Source organism: Caretta caretta, chromosome 11 (assembly GCF_965140235.1).
Source record: "Caretta caretta isolate rCarCar2 chromosome 11, rCarCar1.hap1, whole genome shotgun sequence".
Lineage (NCBI taxonomy): Eukaryota > Metazoa > Chordata > Testudines > Cheloniidae > Caretta > Caretta caretta.
In genome coordinates this window covers 17,168,622-17,190,173 of record NC_134216.1, presented here as the reverse complement: position 1 = coordinate 17,190,173, position 21,552 = coordinate 17,168,622, and the positions used below count along the sequence as shown (strand labels likewise).

The following is a 21,552-nucleotide window of genomic DNA, read 5'->3' as shown; positions in this document are numbered from 1 at the left end:
TGATTTGAATAGGGACAAGGATTTCACCCATGATCCCTGTCCCAAAAAGCTTACAATCTGTCTTGTCATAATGCAAGAAGAGGGATAACAAAATGGGAGAGGGAAGATGGACAGGAATAACAGTATATGGTAAAAGTCAGCATACAATATGGTAGAGCAGAAGATTATTATTATTACTTGCTATCAATATTACAAATAAATGTGTCTGACTTATTGTTGTAGGCAGAAGTGTGTCTTTGGAGAGGTAGGTGAACAAAGAGAGGGTAGTGGTCTGGTATTTCCACTCAGACTGGAAGTTCCATGGATAGGGGTGTCATGGGAAAGAGCATGCAGATATTTGTGGGAGAATTGTACAGTAAGGGTATTGAAGTTGGATGGAATGCAGAAAGGCAGGAGAAGGGGTGAGACAATAAGAGGCATGGTTGGATAAGTGGGGAAGGACAAATAAGGACCACAACATAGTTTTATAGAAAAATTTTAATTATAATTGGATCTGAACTGCAACCCTGATTTGAGCAACCCTGAGTCTGGGCAAAGCTCATATTTAGATTAATCAGTTTGAAGATACAGGGCCTGATTCTTCTCATGTCCCCTGGTATAAATTAGGAAAAACTCCATTGCAATTAATAGGATTACATCAGTGTAAAACTACTGTAAGTGAGAAGAGAATCATGTTCATACAAATCGTTACCTCTAATTCTCCTCTGATTTTTACCTACAGTAGGCTTAGCTTCTTCAGGTGTGCATATTGGTCATGCTTCTAATCCAGACAGTAAACAACTGATGCATTCATCTTTGACTAATTATATCAAATGGTAGTATAAGCCCAAAAGGAATAATCTGCTTGAAAACTGACATCAGTTTGGCAGAATTATGTACGTTTTTTTTGTAGTTACGTTAGCACTGCAGATGAAGAGAAGGATGTGCAAATAAAGAGATCTGTTCTGCCATCTGTAGTTTAAATTCTTCTTGCCAATACCACATGTAGTTTAAAGATGTTTATTAACTGGTAAAGCAGTTTTGCAGAGATCTATTTACACTGGAGATATTATTATGAAAGAAGAAAGAGTGATAATTAATAATCTGGCATGTTTCAAAATACCAAAAAAATTAGTTGTGCTCATATCTGGCTCAAAAGCCACATCATATCATCTGCTGCATATGCCAGTGTAACTTTTAGAGACAGGATGAATTTCTCATGCAAAGAAAGAGCACTTGCAGAATATTTTGGGGGGCTTCATTTTAGTGGTTTGAATATGTCTCCTTCATTTTCAGTGCAGTCATTCACCCCTGTGAAGACAGCCCACACAAGAGTTATGTATCACTTTAAACACTATTTTGAGGGCTAAGTGGTGAGCAGAATGGGTCAAGAATTTTCCATAAACTGTTTTTCAGTGGTAATTTAGGTTTTTGACTAAATGAATTTGATTGTGAAAAGTGTCTGCTTTCTGTGAAAAATTTTGGGTTTCTTGTCAAAACATTTCAGCCAAAAACCAAAGGATTTCCACCAAACACTTTTGGGTTTTTGGCCAAAAATTCAAAAATGTCTGTGTGATTTTTTCCCCACTAGTTCTAGTGATGTGTGCCCTCTACTCAAGGGTAAATGTAACCTTTTTTACATAAAGCGAACCATTAATATGAAAGAAATTAAGACCCTGTGGGCCAAGGATAGTTGTGGTTACACTATCCAGGAAGCCAGGTTTAATGAGAGCTCCCTATATACTGTTTGAACACAGATTCTCTATGTCCCTAAAAACATTTTGTTATTTTTTAAGTTTAGATAGCCAATGTGACAATCTACATGACTTGCCATTAAAATTAGCTCTGGTAGCCAGTATAGTATACACTTTTCCTAGTTCTACTACAGTTATAACTGTTAAAGGAATTCTATGCTTTGAAATAGAAGTAATGTTGTTTGTTTACATTAAGGTAACCAGCAAAAATGTTTGTGTTAACCTTGTGATGCCGTCTGATTCAGAGCTGTTGTGATTAGCAAAGTTTCCAGAAATCCTGACATGTTTGGAGAAGTGGGATTGACTTTTGACCATCCTCTGTCAATCTTAGCACAGGTCAATACAAGACAATGCTTTGATTAGGGCATGCTGGAATCTAAAACTAGAGAGATATAACTCCTTGTCTGCACACATGTCTAGAAACATATATTTTGTTTGTCCAGCAAACACACAGACATACACTTACCCTCAAGCACATAAATAGTCCCATTATTTTGAATATGGCTATGTACTTAATTGCTTTGCTGATCAGGGGCTCATTCATTTTATTTCAAATGTAAGGCACTCTAAGGATTATTTAATCATTATTATATATGCATGCATGTAAATGCATCCCCAAACTTGGCAATATTTAGAACTTACACTGCTTTATATTTTAAAAACCCTACAAATATTTTTAATTAATTGGAATTAGACTCCTATTTAAGGAATAATTGAGATCTGTTCAGATTATTGGCTAACTCCTCAATAAACCAAACACCTGGTAAGAATTTATGAGTGGAAAGTGAGTCTTTGATCCACCATTTTCACAAATCAGATGTTTTGGAAAGCTCTACCAAGTATCCAGAAGAAGAGAATACATTGCCAATGCCTTTTTTTTTCTGAATAAGGATATTTTTGTAAATTATTGGAGCAGTGCATCTAAGAAGCTGTACTGAAAGGCTATGTCATCACTTCCATTATAAAATCCTATTTTCAGAGATTAACGCCTTCTCTGAGGTTGAACTCTGGTTTGTGGAAGCTCAACCCAAGAGTGCTTCTTTGTACCTAATCTCAAAGTTATGTAGGCCCTGATTTTGCCTCATTACTCACATTAAATAGTACTTTACTTTGCAGGCAGCCTCATTGAAATCAGTACTTGCAGAGTAAGGTACTATTCAGTATGGATAAGAGTGACAAAGCCAAGCCTTGTGAAGAGGCTCCTCCATGTACATGCTTTATTTATTTTTTTTTTCATTTAGGAGTCCTTATTTGGGCTAAACTCCCCTATTTACATCAATGTGGTATTTTAACCTGAGAAAGGACAGAAGCATCAGGCACTCTGGGTTTCTTGTTGTACTGTTCATCTTGTCTTCTTTTTTCAAATAATGATTTCCCAAATTGCACATTATCTGAAACCGGAAACAAAAGGTGTCTTATGTAAGAACCTTCTTTTATGTAATGTGATTATTTTAAAACAACCCAGGAATTTGGCCAGTGATGAGTTCTGTGAATGTGTTGCTGGTATTTTAAAGAGAAAAAATCTAATCATTTTAATGTATCCTACACCAGGCCTCATTTCGATACCAGGATGAGGTGTCCTAACAAGATGAAATATTTGTCCATGGTTGCCAACCTACCCTGACTAATCCTTACTTAGGGAGATGCATGGATTCTACCGTCTGATTTTTAAGTAAGCAGTGTACGGGGCATACCATAGGAACACAGGACTTGTCAGACTGGCTCCAACCCGACATCCGTCTACTTCAGTAACTTGTCTCTGACAGTGGCCAGCACCGGATGCTTCAGAGGAAGTTGAAGGACTCCATAGAAGGTGGATGTGGGATAATTTGCCCGCATGAAGGTCTCATTTTAATAGCTAGAGATTGGTGTAAATCCTGAAGCATGTTTTATATCCCTTACAAAATTTTTCTATTAACATTAACATTAGAACTCTAGATATTCTTGTTTATCAATATAGTCATCCAGTCCCTCTTTAAATCTTGCTAAGTTTTCAGAGACCTATTTCAGACTATAAAATATGCAGTTGCTTTTTGTCTGCAGAGGTCTCAATGCTGTTACCACAGGACACTAAAGTCCAGGGTTTGTCAGACTACAGTACCATGATGTCTACCTTACCAGACTAGGGGAATCCAGACCAGACTGGATGATCATCTTATCTATGAAAATGTGGAAGTTAGACTGAAATTCCTACACATGCATAACTGTTCAGTCAATTCTTAGATCAGAGAGCATAATGGCCAATGCCTTATGTAGAAGTAACAGCTTGTGGGAGGAAGCCTCACTAAACCCAGAGGTATTCCTCAAGTTGTGCCATCCATAGGGAAATATGGAGATAGTATTGTTTGCTGCCTGTCACAAGGTGTCAGAAGGTCCCCTTCTGGAGTGAGGAGGTTTGTGATCTCCTGTAAATGTCTCAAAGTCATGGGCCTATTTCTGCTTTCAGTTTGGAAGAATGCATCTGCACAGGAGTTATAGGGACTTTTGTTTTGTAGGCAGAATCAACTCCAGGCAAAGGAAAAATTCTTTCGGTATTTCAGAGACTGATTCTTGACTATTTGGTCAGTAGTATGGCAGATGGTAAGTCTGTGATCACTATAACAAAGTCATGCCTGTGGAATAGTGCCTCTCTTCCCTGAGGCAAAAAATACAAATAAAACAAACCACCACCGCCTCCCTGGCAAGTATGCCAAATTCCTTAGAGGGGAAGACTCCCTAACCATAGCAATTAAGCTCAAATATGACTCCTTTTGGCACATGAATGTTCTGCTGAGTCATTTTATATCTTTGAGTTTGATTATATAACCTTACACATACTGACCAGCACTTAGTAATGCAAGTAGTCCAACTGAAACGCCAGTACAGGGCTAAGAGAACCTAAAGGAGTCATATTTGGGCTTAAGCAGTTTGGCTTGGGAGCCATCCCTGATGAGTGTTCCACATACTTTGATTTGGCAGTTGCCTCATAGAAGTTAAAATCCAGCACACAGGAATACTTAATACTCATTCACTTAATAATGCAAATCATTCTTCAGGAAAAAACCCACACATCTATGAACAATAGTTTATTTGTATTAATAAAATAAGCTTTCAGGTATAAAGCAGTAATGCACATTGAAAAGTTAGCACACTACATAGGAAGTTGTGATGTTCATTGTGTTTAGATCTAGGGACAGATTATAGCTTGTTGGGTTCACATCTTTTTGGAAAATCTCGCCACCAGTGTCACAGTGGGAGCTTCTGAATACTGAGCCCTTTTGAAAACCAAGATCCTGTGGTGGGTGCTCTGCACTAAAAACCTGGCACTGAGCTCCTTTGAAAATCTGTTTTACAACATAGCATCTTTTCCTTTTACAAAGATGGTTAGCCAGATACAGCATTCTACAGAAGATTTTATTTTGGTTAAAAGTATTTGTTTATTAAGTGAGACTTACTTTGTGCTCCCAGGTCACTCTCTCATCTAATCAATTATTTTAGAAACAGTTGGGAACTTCCACTTTTCAAGAATCTTTTTTGGCAATCAGCGCAGTCCTTACTAGTCATTTATCTTGATTATGAGCTCTATCTTTCATGGATGTTAGATTTCCTAGGATTTGTAAAGATGAGTCATGAGGAAGAGGGATTCTCTGGCACGAGTTGTGTTCTTTCTTGAAGCTATTCCAAAAAGAGTTGATAGTCTTTCACTTCCAATTTTCCTGTGTTGAAGGCCACTGCTACTTTCTTGCATGATCAGCATCCGTTGTTTGATTTGAGTCAAGTACCAGACATCGGTGTGCTGTAATTAGGAAGGACTGACTGTTGTTTCTAATATAGAATATTTTTAAAACAACGTGATGGAAAAGAATGGCTGTAAATGGAAAAGACGTTACAAGATGTGTGCTTGATCTTACAAGCTCTTCTTTTGCAGAATTCTCAATGAAATTGGAATGCAGGATCAGGCCCGATAATAACACTGCAGACCATAAAAGGCATGCTGTTAAGATATTTAGGGTCCAAAATATGGTCTTCTTTTTATCCCTCCTAGTTTATCCCATGTCTTTGCTGAAGCCCTGGAATTCTTTCCATTGTTATCTGATCTATACCTCTCCAAACTAAGATGCCCACATTAGTCACCATCCTTCCAGCTAAGTAGAAATTAATGGAAATCGCTTCTTCACTCCTGTTTTTCTTTAGTTGGTAGGAGACCTGTCAGTAAATGATGTCTGCTTATTATCCATGGGGTTTCTAACCCCTGCTAGTCCATGTAGCATGTTACCAGGATTGACTCATTGAATGTAACTTACCTGAACACTGTTACAATCTGATAGGAATAGTCCACAGAATTCTAAGTAGCTATGTTATTGTGGCTTTAAAAAAAAAACAGAGCAATTAAAACTAAAAAAGAGGGAGGATGGATCAATTATTAAGGCTCTTGCCTGCCTTGTCACAGGCTTCCTGTTTGATTTTGGGCAAGTCACTAAGGCCTGGTCTGCACTAGGAAAAGAGGTCAGTATAACTACGTTGCAGATGGGTGTGAAAGATCCACACCCCTGAACAATGCAGTTAAAACAACCTAACCCCAGTATTGACAGTGCTAGGTCAACAGGATAATTCTCGCTTCAACCTAGCTACCTCCTTTCAGAGGGGTGGAGTACCTACACCAATGGGAAAACCCCTTCAGTCTGCATATATAGCATCTTCACCGAAGGACTACAGAGGTGTAGCTACTCCGCTGTAGCATTTTAAGTGTAGACAAGTCCTAAGTCTCTCTCTGTGCCTCAAATCCCCATCTGTAAAGTGCGGATAATGATACTTCCTTTCTTCACAGTGGTGTTCTGAGGATAAATGCATTCAAGACTGTGATGCACTCATATACTACAGTAATTAGCGGGCATATAAGTACCTGAGACAGATAGATAAAACTACTACTTCTCTGACAAGAAACTGAAAAAATAAATAGCCACCTAACAATTTTTGGGGGAGTGGAGGGGAGGCGAAGATAAGTTCTTATACCAATATCAAGTTAAGATAAAAATAGTAAATGAAAACAGCCATTATTGCAGAAGCTGACAGGCAAAATGTGTAAGGGAGAAATGTTTTCAAATAGTAGAAATGCTGCAGAGGAAAAATAACAGAACATGACTTGACAGAGCACTGCTAACTATGATGGTGTTAAATAGCAAATAGGAATATCATAAAAAGATCAGTATATAGGAGCATAGAAAACAGAGATGGAGAAGATCTATTAAGTCATATTCTGTGTGTCCTACCAGAGCACAATTGCTTGCTACCATATACTCTCAAGTCCCTTTTCCAGTATGGTCTTAAATTGCTCAAGCAATGGGACTTCCACCACTTCTTTGGGGAGTATCTGCAACAGCCTGATAGATCTTGCTGTCAGGATATGTTTCCAGATATTTAACCTAAATTTTGCTTAGTTTCAAGCCATTAGTCCTAAAGCTTCCTCCTCGGTATTTACGCTCTTAAAATATAGGTCAATTGCCATAATACCCTCTCAGGATTGTTTGGCCAAGCTAGGTATGTCAGAGGGGAAGACTATGTGAGTGAATAGAGAGGGAGGGGATAGGATTATGCAGCTGCATCCCATCCACCACGTAGGGGAGCCACAGTTGCATCCCTTATCTCCACTCCATGACTGCTATGGTGGAGCCGAACACCACTCATTTGAGAAGACACAGGGGGAGGGATTTAGTGTGAGGCTTTGAGTCATGTCCCCTTGTCAGGAATTTACCAACTAAAACACTTGCTTCCCTGATCAACAGTAACTGCTCCTCTGCAATTTGAATAAACAGTGCATAGGGCATGTGTGACTAGATAACATCAGCTGAGCCAAAGTGTAAGAAGGCAGGGATGTGAGCTGTCTTGTCATTGCTATGGGAGGCCTGTGGGGGAACCCTCAGAGGCTGATATCTCCAGGTAACCCTGTAGATCTTGGTCATCTGCAAGAATTGGTGGTATGACTTCTGGCAGTGGCATATTAGCACCCCTTTCCTTCCTCGCGGAAGAACAAGCTCCTGTTGTACATGTTGCACATGGGAAGGAGAGCACGGCACTCTTAATTCTTTTACTTTTTCCTGTAAGCCTACCCCCAGCCCTTAATCATGTTAATGGTCTTCTCTGAATTCTCTCCAAACTGTTAAAATATAATGTAGCTCAAAGAAATTCGTATCAACCATTAAGAGCAGTAATTAGTTTCTAGTACATGCCTTTTTAGCCATTGTCATAACAAGAGTTTAAGTCATGCAACTTAGAATGTCTTGTCTTTTATCTTTTTGTTGTGATTTAACTGTATTTGAATGTGATGTTTTGTTGTGTTTAATGAAAAAGATGTTTCACGTGAAATATTAGAAGTTGCAATTGCAATTGACACTTGCTAAATGTGAAATGTTTTTCTTTCCTTAAAACCTTCCTTTCAAGATACCCTCTTTCCCCGTAGCCCCTTTCACTGTCTTTAAATACTAGTGATTCCTTTAGCTCCACTCCCATCACACAATCTTCCTGTATCTTAGAGTCTTGCTGCCAGATGAGAACATTGGACAGTGGGATAGGAACCTTCCCTCTCCCAGACTCAGGAAACCGGTCAACTGGACGATATGTTTCTAAGCAAGAATCAAGTTTAGAAACTGAAGTCTTCATGTCTCCTGAGCAAGCCCTTCCTTCACCTCCTTCAATAAAAGCCAAAACTCTTGAGCGAGAAGTGCCTTCAACAGCTAAGAGCCCAGAATCTGTGGAAAGCATGATTAGTCATTCAACATCTGATCCTGCCATGACTGCCAAAGTTGTACAACCTTCTCAAAGTCGCCTTCCAAAACCAGTCTCCTCAGGTAAAGTGCCAATTACACTGGAAATTAGATTCTTTCTGCCCTAATGTCTGTTTCCATTAACAGAAGCCCTGTAATAATGACGTTAGATAACGAGAACGCTAAGCATGTAGCAGAAAAGATTCCTTATGTGAATATATAAGGTTATCAAGTTGGTGACATGAGTCGAATGGAAATTTGGTTGCTCATAATGCATATCTGTATCTCAAAAAAAATTGTGCAAAATATTAAATCCATTCCTCAAGAAACAGTATTTGAGAGAAAAGTAGGGCCAGCCCTGAGAAATGCTGAACACTGTTGATTCCCATTGATTTGAATAAGAGTTGCATGTGCTCAGCAACTTTCAGGATCAGGCTCTCAATTTGCTGTCAGTGGCCTTATTGTGCTATTAAATGTTAAAATGACATATTCATAAACACTTGCTTTCAGAACTGAACTTGGAATACAAAGTAATTTGGACTCGGTGCATAAATTCTATACCAATGAATATTTTGCCTCAACTGTAAACATAAGTCTTTTGATATGTTACTGCACTGTACAAATGTATTTATAGACAGTAGTAAAAAACACTTATTTTGATGGATCAGCAGAATGTGCATTAACTATCACATATAAAACAAGAGCTCACAAAGGAATGAAAGACGTATGCTAAGGCCCCAATCCAGCAAACACACACATGAGTATCTTTATATATACAAACTGAATTGAATATAGTCCCACTGAGTTCAATGGGACTGCCAGTGTGTAAAGGTATGTGTGTATATGCGTGTTTGCAGGCTTGTGGCCTAAAAGTACAAGTGCCAGTAAAAAAAAAAATGGATGTTAATTGCACCACAGCATTTATCTTTATCATGGAGTAATTTCTGTACTTAAAATGGGAAATATTGCAAATAACACAATAAATTAAACTGCTTTGGGTGGTGTACAAATATTAATTGTTCCTACTTCAATATTATGTATTCTTTGTATTATGGGAATGCCCCAAATTCCCTATTAGGATTGGTGGTCTTTGCTGTTACAAACTGTGCACTTAGATCCACAAAGGGCAGACAGACATCTAATGTTTAGGCTCCTTGATGCACAGTGGAATCCACACCCCTGAGTTGGAGACCCAGGCTCACTGTACAATGCATGAGTAGAGTTAGGTGCCTAAGAATGGGAGTCACTGAGCAGGGAACTGCCTAAGCTAGTGCCAAGGACAGGGGTGTGGCCTGAGCTCCACCTCTCCAACGGAGTCCGCCACCTCCCTCCACTTGGGATTCACAGCCATGAAACCTCTTCTGGCACCTAAATCAGCTCAGCCCTTTCTCTCAAAAAAAAATGGGGGCAGCTATTCCACCCCTTGTATAGCTTATAGCCCAATGGGAGGTGCAGCTTCAAATCTGTCCTGTCAGATTTGGAGAAAGGACTTGAATCCAGGTCTCCCACTTCTTATGTGACTATCCTAACCACTGGGCTACATAGTATTCTGGTTGCAGCTTTAAATCTCTCCTGTTGAAGCTGTTCCACTTTGTATGAAATTTTTAAATATTCATTGGGCCAGAGAGAGTGAGTGTGAGAGAGTGACTCTGTAGCCCAGTGGTTAGTGCACTCACCTGGGATGTGGGAGTGTCTGGGCCAAGCCCCTATTCCAATGACCACATCCCAGGTAAGTGCTTTAGCCACTAGGGCTACACTACCACTTTCTTCTGTGTTAGTAGGTATCCTCTGAGAATGCCTACTTGATCGGGCTCTGAAGGTGAGCTAGGCGGGGGAACATCTAGTTTGAGGATCCCACTGCAGTTTAAGTAGGAGCTAGCTGAGGGTGTCAGGACTTAGGCAGCTTTGTGCATGCTCACCAGCAGAAGTGTAGGTGCCATGGGGTCTTTCCAGTGGAAATGTGGGCTTCTACATGGTTAGGTAGCCTTTGAGCAGCAGCATTGAGGGATCTACATTTTGGGTTTAGGTGCCCAAAGTGACAATTAAATGTTTAAATCCCTTTGTGGATCTAGCCTTAGATTAACACATATAAACACATACTAAGAGACAGTCCCTGCCCCAAAGAGTTTACTTTCTAAAAAGAGAGCTATTAAAAAACCAGCAAAAAATCTACAGGCTGAAACTTTTTTGCTAACACTTTGTCAAGGTAGAATATTTATTGCAACTAAAAAAATGACACTGATTTATTTAACTTGCATGACTCTGTACCACATTGCCCTCATACAAGAAATCCCATGTAATGGGATTTAGGGCTAGACATCAGGTTTAAATTTAGGGTAAGGCCACCAAAGTATGTTTTGCCAAATTGCTGTTATTTAAATTGAACCTAAGACTGGTGTTTCATCAGAATGTATATGAGAAGGTTTTTAATTAAACATATTGGAATGTGGTTGATTTAGCCATATTCCCAGTACAGTATATTAGAGTACAAACACATATTGTGGCCTTTATTGCAAACTCCCCTGCAGGTTTTGAATCAAAGCTAAATAAAATATATATTAATACATATTATTTTCAAAAGAAATGTATTGTTAATTAATGGCACAGCTAAGAGATTCAGAAGAGAAATCTTAGTTATAGATTATATGCTACATGCTTGAATAGCCACATGTGTGACCTCAATTCAGCAGTGTGCTATAGAGTAGACTCCATGATTAAACACTGTCATTATAACAAATTGAATAGAAACTGCAAGCATTGAATTGCTTCATAAGAAGTTGGTAGCAGTAAGATTGCACTGATTTTAATCGTAATATTCACTGCACCAATCTTGTAAGGTTTGTATCTTAATTAAATTGTCATGAAGAGATGCAAAAAAAGTAGAATACATCAGATTGTGAGGTCAACTCATTCTTTCCTGGAATATTTTCATCTGACCCTTCTTCTTTACCCTACTTCACCAAAAACACAACTTTCATTTTATTCTACAAAGCACTGTTTATTTTCTTAGATTTTGGTTTTACATAACATACATGTAGTAAATAAATAGAACTATTTGATCTAAAACATTTCTGGAGTAAGATATAATTTCCTATTTATGTCTTTGTCAACAAACTGAGTTTGCTATGTTTCTCTCCACCAGAATATAAAATAACAGTACAGCTTTTCTAACTGCTTCCTAAAAATCATTTTTAACCTTTTGTTTCTCATTTGCAAAGAGTTTACATTTTAAGAGTCAAAGACTGATTTTAAATTGTGCCTTGGGAAGTACTTTGGGCAAGATTCTCTCCCCCTTATGTTGAACAGCACCTTACTATACAAGTCGTTCCATTGAAGAATGGGATTCTTTGACGTGAAAAGAAGTATAAGAATCGACCCATAACTGAACACTGGATTACTCCTAAACACAATCAAACGCTGTTGTTAGTGTAATGATGATGAGATCCATAAATTGCATAATCTCTTTCTGAATTCAGGAATAATTAACCCTCCAAAGCAAAGTGGGCATGAACAAGTTCTGGTGACTTCTGTTTCATTAGAGCATACTGAAAAAAATGTGGAAAACAAGAAGATTCTTCCAGACTGGGGCAGCAAGAAAGCCACTAAAAAAACAAAGGTATAAATTGAAAGAAAAATGCCGGTGGTGTAACTAGGATATATATTTAGTCTAAAGACCATACTTAACTGTAAAGAGTCAAAATTGCTAAATGTCCTAACTTTAATGAAAAGAATAATTAACAATCTAATGCATAATTATTTGTGATTACTGGATAACATTCATTGACAAAAGGTATGTTATTATTTATTAATAATACAGTGCCCACAGGTATGCTTGGTACTTTGTCTCATGCTTTACAGACATTAATTACTTAAATATTATTATCTCCAGGCATTTTATAGATGAGGAAATTGAGTTGCTGTTACCTGATGGTCTTTCTTTACAAGAGATTTGGGATTTTTGTTTTTTTTCCCTTTGGAGATACAGTTCTTTCCTGATCTAGGTTTTGCTGTTGGTGTGGTATGTGTGAGTGGATGTAATATAATTTTAATGTAAAAGGTAAAATAATCTTCTTTTGGTTTGTGTCATTTTGTTAATCCCTACAATGATCTGTCTCTCTTTCAATCCTTCCGTGAAAACAATGAAAAGGACAAATAGGCAAATGCATACACCTGTGTAAAAGCTACTGTTGATGGTTGGAGGGCTATGAATGATTAGAAGTGCAAGATGAGTCAAGCCCTGCTGGAAGAACAGGTGCAGCAGGTTAGCAAATGGGAACCCTTGAGATATAGGATACATAGGGTGATTAAAAAAATAACCTCCTCAAGAAAGGGGGTGGTTTAACGAGGAAACTGATCTACAGCTAGCACATAAGCCTCACACTATTGTGAGCTAAGATCTTTACGTTGCTAATGCTGTAATTTATGCTAATCTTTTTGTTTTATGCTTTTTTTTAAACTGGTGCAGGGCTGTTCCCTTATAAAGTTGGCCCAGACTCTTGTTCTCCATGGTGCACACAGATAAGTTAAGTGGCTTGCCCAATGTCACATTGGCAAGTCTGTGGCAGATCCTGATTAGAGTACTGCTGCCTCTCGCTCCCATACTCCTGTTGTTGGAATATGCCTCTTACCCAATAAGCAGCTGTCATTTTAAATCTCTGATGAATTGAGGAATACAAGGGGAAAAACCAGCATCTCCAAAACTGCTGTAAGAATTTCTTATATTAAAAAAAGTTTAAAAGTGGGTCCAGGTGATAATTGTACTTGTGGACCTTGCTATCTGGTTGATAATCTGAACACCAAGTACAAATACCACCCTATTCTGAATATCAGATGTTACTTCCTCCCCTCTCCTTTCTGCTGCCACTGAACTCCTAAATCTTCATTGCATCCATGGAGTGGGGTATCAGGACCAGGGCTGCTCTTTACTAGGGATTTTCACTTCCAGAGGAAGGGATGAATTTGTCTGTGCCCCTCCCCATGGAGTCCAGAGGAGAAGGAGCCAGTTGTGGAGTTTATTGCTTCCCTACCACTCTGCCGAAAGATAGGAAGGGGGGCATGACATTAAAATGGCTGAATTGCTCACAGATGGTAAAGCCATGAGTGTTTTATGCTAGTCATTCCAACCAAGTGTTGATAAAACCTTTACACAGCCCTACACATCATTTGTTGTGTGAATGCCCTACATGCTATCTTAGGAATACTTGAGAGGTTTGAAAATTGTATATGAAGGGTACTTTATAAATGCAAATAAATAAATAAATATTACCTGAGGAAAGTGTGCAACCTTAAAGTAGTTTTACAGAGGGAAAGAGGCTGGATTCTCCCACTCTTACTGATGTTAAGCTGTTATTCACTCACGGAGTCCTGTTTAAACCAGTGGGACTAAGTGAGGAGTATGGTACTACACAATGTGAATAAAGTTGCAGAATCTGGCCCAGTATAAGCAGGACTAACTCCTGGGACACATCTGGACAATAAACAGTGGCTGTTTCCCATACTGTCAAACTTATGATTAGAAGCTGAATGATAATTGCTGTAGTTCAATTAGTAAATCCAAGGTTTTCTTTGATGAATGCAAAATGTTTTATACCCTAATAAAATATTCTGCCCTAGTGTATGAGTCATTCTCATTGTGCTGTTGTTACTGGTGCAGGACAAGGCACTGCGAGTGTGCACATATTCTGCTAGCAGCAGTAGCGACACTGAGATGGAGCCAGAGTATGAAAAAAACGACTTTGGAACTGCAGGGGAAAAGTTAGTAGATCTAACAAAGAACAAACAAGGTAATTGAAAATGTATACATGGTAATGTATAGTTCCCATCTCCATCCTGACAGCCGCTGATTGTGTCTTTCATTGTGGGATTATTTCCACTTTTTAACTCTATCTTTCTTCAGATATAATTTTCCATTATGTATCTTTTATTATATATCCGCGTCATTGTTTTCTGGAACACCATTCTTGCCACTATGGGCATAATTCTAAGGCTTTTATTCATAAATCCCCATGGTGAGCTAAAAAGTCTTTAGCTGCATTATTGCAGCAATAAAAAGGTGATTATAAAGATAACTTTTTTTTTAATTACTTAGTATAGTAGTAGGTTAAAATAACCCAATGAGCCATGGCCATAGCTTTCTAACTGTCTTATGACAGTGGTACTGTTCACACGGCTACAGTTAAGGGTCTGTCAGCCTTCCCAGTGTATATTGCCACTTTTCTGAGGATCAAATTAGGTCACAAGAATCGACTCTGAATTGAAATCTAGTATGAAAGCTCAACAGTGAATTCCTTGGGGTAATTTTTCTAAATTTTGAGGTAACTGACCGCTGGATTGGTGGTCCAGAAGATTGCTGTCCGCATTTGAACACCAGAATAGGTAATTCATGAGCAGCGGCAACAGTGAAAACCATCCTGCAATGTATGTTAGCTGTGTTATGGAGAAGACTGTCTGCAGTGGGAAAGTCCAGGCCCATTCCATCCTTGGCTTCCCTGCTACAAATGATTCAAGGGAGTGTATAGGCCAGCACAAGAGCTGTGCACCAATGAACCCACTCAAGCCCTGAGGCCCTGTGCATTTCATGAGAATTTAAGGGAGACTTCAGTGATGCATAGACTTTATGCCAGCCCTTTGCACAGTGGGTGAACTTGACCCAGCACATACATACAGAAACTACAGTGATAAGTGCCTAAAAATGCCACAGGCAGATAGATACCGCAGATAGACACCCAGGTGCCATTAGTGTCTACCAGGAGCTAGACTGAATGTTTGGCATTTGCAAGGATAATCCATTTGGGTGTTTTTCAGCAGCAAGAGTAGGGTTGCCAATTTTGGTTGGATATATTCCTGGAGTTTTCATCACATGATATAATCTTTAATTAAAGATTAATCTTTAATTCCTGGAGAGTCCAGGACAATGCCGGAGAGTTGGCAACCCGAAGCAAGAGTGTGGGAGGTTGATTATTTTATTTAGGGCATGCTCCTATTTTTTTAATCTTTGGTTATACATGAAATGTTGCAAGTGATTAAATCAAAGAGACATTTGATATTTTTCTAAAATGATTTTGTAACAGGAGAGAATTGTACTTTCTTAAATAGGTGTTGCCATATGTGCAATGATTTCTTTATCCATAACAAATGTGTTAAAGGATTTTATCATGTGTAAGCGCATTAAATAACAGCAGCCTTCAAATTTTGTGACATCTACTGTGAATTAAAACCACCACTTTACTTAGTAAGCTGTTACTTTTACATAGCTGGCTCATTGGGGTTGGGACAGAGAGAACCAAAATGGATGCAAAAATTCTGGTCTGCAATTGAGGCAAACAAAAAAAATCCTAAAATGTTGGTATAGTGAGTGGTTGTTTTTTCTCCTATGGATCAACATTTCAGCCTTGGTCACTTTAAATACAGTTTTTCAGATCAGGTAAGTAATAACGCTATGCTTCTATTGCAACTTGCATCCAAAGAGCTCGACACACCTGACTGACATTAACTGATTTAGCCTCACAACACTTGTGTGGGGGTGAGGTATTATCCCCGTTTTACAAATGAGCAAACTGAGGCACAGAGATGATCTAGATACTTATATGGCCCCATTACTGTATTACCTCAGAGCCTCACAAACATTAATGAACTTATCCTGACTACACTCCATGAGGTAGGGGAGTATTTTAATTCCCATTGTACAGGCAAGGAACTGAAGCACAAGGAGACTAAAGGTCTGGTGCAAAGCCCATTGATGTCAATGGAATGGCTCATTGATTCCATGGACTTTGGATCAGGCTATTAATGAGTTGTCTAGTCACATAGGAAGTCTGTGGCACACTAGGAATTAAACCCAGGTATTCTGAGCCTTCGCCCCATGCCTCAAGTACCAGACCACCCTAATTTTGATCTCAACTGGATTTTACATCAGTGTAACTCTGTTGAAGGCAGTGGAGACAGTGTTTTTTCAAAAGGTACTGGATATACAGTGCTTCTGTCAGGTAGCGTTCAAATGTGTGTAACAGCAAGAGCCAGTAGAGAAACAAATGCCCAATCTAGAACATCCTTCCCTTGTGCTGTCTCACAATGTTACAGAGGGTTTCTTTGCTTTTTTTTTTTTTTTTTAACATGGGTTTCAGGTCTAGGAGTCGGGAGTCCTGAGGTCTATTCCTAACACTGTCACTTCCTGTATGATCTTTAACAAGTTAATAGAGCTTGATTCTGATCTCACAAACATAGGTTCTACACCACTCTATTCACTGCCAGCCAGTCAGGATTTAAGATTTATAAAACAAATGAAAAAGTAGATAAAAGAAAAAATATGTTCAGAAGCAAGCCAACCGAAAGATAGGCATGTGCCCAAGGAAGTTCAGGCTTGAAGGCTATTAACAGCTGAAGATAAAAACTTAAACTAAAAATATTAAAAAAAAAAAATTCTACAATGAAATCAAATTAACAATCTCATCTAAAGTCACAAAAGAAAGGAAATTAAAAATCTGGGATTTGCCCCTCTGTTTATCTCAGACCATTGTATCTTCTTTAAGGATGGAAAGTCATTCTGAATTTTAAGTATTAACTTTGAATGTCCTTTTTCAGTAGTTTTAAATCATACCCTTAACTTTCACATAGTTTTTGTTATGCTTTTATTACCAACCACTGACCTTTCCAGTTGTCTTAAAGTATCTGTATTGCTATTAAAAATTACACTGTCATCCATTTAAGCTGGACATGAACTTTCTCTCAAATAAATGTGCAATGTTTTTAAAAATCTTTCCATAGCTGAGCAAGAAGAAAATACTGTGAGAAAGTCCATTATGGGGAGCCCTATGTCAATCTTGGATTTATATCAACACAGTCTCTATGGCCATTATGGAGAGGATGGGCCTGAACAATTAACACATTACAGTTTTATTGAGCAACTGAGTGGAGCTTCCAGTAAAGAAGGCAAGAGCAAAGAGATCCCTAGTGTGAGTTATCTTGCTTTTTATGATATTCCTCTTACTTAACCCAGGAATATATCTGTCTCATTTATATTCATTTTCTGCATTCATCATTAGTATTTACAGAAACCAAAAAGACACCTGAAAATATGGTATGGGTTGCTAGGGGGAGTAAAGCAAACTAAGCACCTTTTTAAAGGAGGTTGCATAAGTGTGGTGATCTTGTCATCAGCTCTAGCTTACAACAGACTTCCAAAACTTACCATTAGAGACAATCTGGAGCCCTAAGATTCATGGCAAACTTCTGTTTAAGAATAGCAGTAAAACCCGTGATATCTCTTTGGAAATGCCTGCGCTGCAGCGGGGAGTGTCTCCCAGCCCAGGTAGATAGACACAGGCCAGCGCTGCTCGAGCCAGTGCTCTAAAAATAGCAGGGTGGACATTGAGGCACAAGCAATGGCTCGGGCTAGTCACCTACACTCAGACCCCCAGGGAGTCAGGCAGGCTTAGACTTGGGCATCGAGCCCAAGCTGCCTCCCCTGCTGCGACATCCACACTGCTGTTTTTAGCATGCTAGCTTGAGCAGAGACAAGTCCGTCTACCCACGCTCCAAGCTGCAGTGTAGACATAACATTTGTGGCTGCTGCTCCACGCTGAGTCAGCTTACAAGAGGTTGCATTTTATTTAGTGCAGCATAGGCCTATTACATGGTATTTAAAAAACAATTGAAGTGGAAGTCTGCTGTGGTTACCAACTATTTTGTGGGCTCCCCAAAATACCATCATATAGTCAGACACAGTTCTGTTAAGACTAGGTCTGTCTTACCACCAATTTCTGTGCAAACTTCATTTGACTTAATCAAGAGTTCCACAAAGAGATTAGTAGCAGAGTATGACCCTTACTATGGGAGTCTCTACCACCTTGAACGCACAGTACTTCTGAAATAATGTACTCTACCACATTTTTTTGCTTTCTCTCCCTCCCACACACACATTCTTGTTTTCTGTCCATTCCCCCCTTCCCCCACCACCACCAATATTCTCTCTTTCTCTTTCTCAGTGAGGTACACAATTCCAAGTATTAAAAGGGAAAATACATTCTATGGCAAGCAGTCACAGGTGCAATACATTTTTAATGCCTGTTTTACGGAGAATCTTTTCTTATGTGTAAACTTAAAAAAAAAAAAACAAATTTGTTTCTGTAAGTATAAATTTTATTAAAAGAACCTAGAATTAGATTTAAGGAAGAAACTGAGAGGTGACTTGTATCCAAGGCTGCTGGAGTATATGTCATTTCTGCTCTGGGGATGCAGCAAATGATGGCTTCAAACACACTAATCAAGGTCCCACACAACTCTCATCTCTGAACCTCAATGCTTTATGGACAGAAAATTGCATGTTCCCCATAGTAGATATAAACCTGCTTGCTAATTTATATCATCCATAAACGATGGACTTTTGCACCACTTAATACCTAAGATACCATATCTCTGAGAAGTGCAGACAGAGTGTATGGGAGGGTCCACACTAGCCCTGAAGTAGGTGGTATAGAGAGGCCATTGGTGGCTGCTTAAAGGATGGACTATTGGATCCATGATTACATGGATCTAGTTCCTCCAAATCTCTGCCTATGGGTGCACAGGTAAACTGGCAGATATTTCAGACTATAGTCCTGGAATAGTAGCTGTAGTGGACCTACAGTGCTACCCACAGCCTGTTTCATACCACCTCCCCCACCATCCCTGAAAAGTTCCCTGCAGGAAGGTGGATTACTTGGATTTTGTGTGTGAAGAGGTGAAGTATTTTTTGCTAAACCCTGCCCATTGCCCCTTAAAATACTACTGGTGAGCATGTGCTTTCATTCTCCCACCTCTTCTCCTGCTGGGGCTTTTTTACCTCTATTTCTGAAGTGCAGTGAATCACAAATAGAAGTAGTTTCTTAACAGAGAATCAGTGGCTAGAACCTGGAGCTAATGATCCCAAAGCAGACAGCACCAGCTGTCAAGTCCGGGACTTCCAGCCTTGCTTCTACCCTGCCTGCTAGACCCACAGCAACCAGGCCCAGAAATTCCACTTGAGCAGTAGCTGCCTCACGGAGTTTGGAGGGGACATGCTTAGGAAAATTTCTCAACCCTCAGAGTTCCTTCTCTAAAGAAGCCAGCACCAGCTACAGCTGAGGGCACAGGGTGCAAATCAGGGTCCTTCAGGCCCAGTGCCCCTTAATCTCAACCATACCCTCCTGGGACACTGGTCCTAGTGGCTGTCAAATGAGGAGCAGCAATAGCCAAGAAGCACTTGCAGGGGTCAGACTTTGGCAAGCATCCAGGTTCAGCTTTAGCTGGTGCTGCAGAAGATTAGCCTCCAGCTTGCATGCCTCCTCTTTGCTATCTATCCATTTGCTTCCCTCCATGGGGCTCAGTGCCACTTGACATCATTGTGTTCGCTAACCTCTGAGATCTGGACTTGGACACATTATCTTCTCATTAGTTGAATTGTCATTGGTGGTTGGTCTATCTTCTTCCCCCATTGCCCTTGTCTCTGCCACCCTTCATCTGCCAAATCCCTCATTCACATCCTATTGTGCTTCTCTCCCCTTACTCTCCTCCTCTTCCTCTTCTCAGTCCTACAATCCCTTCCCACCATTCCTCTCCCTCACTTCAACCCTGACTGCCCCTTTGAAAAAACAGCTAAAACTAAAAGATTATAGCAGAAATTAAGTCAACATATTCATTTAAAAAAAAACTGAACTAACAAAACCTGTCCCATGTCATTGCTCTGTTCATTTTGCATATTGAATCTCTTCTCTGCAGCCATTCTCTTTTTGATTGTAAGCTCTTCTCAGCAGGGGCTGCATTCTATTCTGTCGCTGTACAGCACCTAGCACATTTTGAGCACAATATTGTAAATATACAGGAGGACGATAATAGATGATAATGCAAGGGCTGTTGTGTGTGGCACAGTGGGTTAGATCACAAGAGAAAAAAATGCATTTTTCATCTTGACCCCACTTGTGCACTTAAGAAAATCACTATACAATTCCACAGAGTTGGCAATATCTGTTAAATAGCAGAGAGCACTGGAGGTTAGGACCAAAGTGCACAGTCGGAATGACATGGAAGAAGCTTTCACAGCTATTACTTATACTGTGCCTTCACGGCAGTGCTCGGAAACCTGCACTTTACTGAACACTACATTCACTCACAAACTTAGAAAGAAAAATCCTGACATGTACCTACTTTGTTTCACCATCTACCAACATTTATCTAATGACTAGACTATGCTCTGGCTTTACACTTAGAAAAACACGAGGAAAAGAAAATGACACTAGAACATTTAAAAAGGATAAATGAAGGGAAACAACCATTTAATTCCTCACCTTAAACATTTAGAGATTCACAATTGAATTATGTAGAGATAGTGAATTGTCTCAAAACAAATATTACAATTCTGCCTTTGCCAGGGCCAAGGTCTTTTGCTATTAATCGAGCAATCAGATTTGGTTGTATTAATTAAATGGGCTAAAAAAGGTAGCATTTGCACTTAATTAATTTTTACTGGTATATTATAGTTTTTTCATGTTTAAATAATGTGCAAAATCAGCTGTGGGTTAAAAATAAACAAAACTCATTGACATGGCCTTAAGAACCTTGTAACACTGCATCATTAAACTAGAAAACAGCAGGTGTATCTGAGCCCCAGCATTTATCATGCATTAATTTGGGGGGGGTTTAAGATGACTTTTTGAAGATTTGAAACAGTGCTCAAAACCAGTGTTACCTCTTGGTGAACAGTGAAAGCTCAATAAAACACAAGGGATTTGCCTATTAGTATTAAACTTTTCAGAATGACAAATGAGGAGCAGTGACCATGAAAAGCAGGTTGCCCCTGAACTCCTTGTTTGAACCAGCGCAGCAATTTTTTTCTCAGCTGTAATTTGTCCGCCACAAGAAGATCCATAGTCTGTTTAAATTAGACTTGTGTGGCTTGGAACATTACTCACAAAAAATGGGGAATCCTGGCAACGAGGACTGTGTCAATGATTCTGAAAAATCAGGCAAATTTTGGAAAGGAACTGTGATCTATAATGTGGCCTTCTAAAAAGAAGATGGTACGTGCCTTGAATTTAATTCTTGAATGATGTATGTCAAGTTTTTTT

General features: G+C 39.2%; 1 protein-coding gene across 18 annotated transcripts in view; it reads left to right on the top strand.

The window, feature by feature from the left end:
• The window catches only part of NCKAP5 (NCK associated protein 5), a 623,862-nt gene that overhangs the window by 569,315 nt on the left and 32,995 nt on the right, over nucleotides 1-21,552 (top strand). For 17 of the 18 annotated variants that reach the window (XR_012664337.1, XM_075117769.1, XM_048869232.2 and 14 more), the window contains 4 exons: nucleotides 8,243-8,557; nucleotides 11,950-12,089; nucleotides 14,127-14,256; nucleotides 17,237-17,424. Coding sequence is in view for 17 of the 18 variants with exons in the window: in XM_075117769.1 (XP_074973870.1) it covers nucleotides 8,243-8,557; nucleotides 11,950-12,089; nucleotides 14,127-14,256; nucleotides 17,237-17,424 (773 nt within the window). In the remaining variant the exon portion in view is untranslated. Of the gene's footprint in view, nucleotides 1-8,150; nucleotides 8,558-11,949; nucleotides 12,090-14,126; nucleotides 14,257-17,236; nucleotides 17,425-21,552 lie in introns of those variants that run through there. The other variant, XM_075117779.1, reaches the window with a different exon arrangement.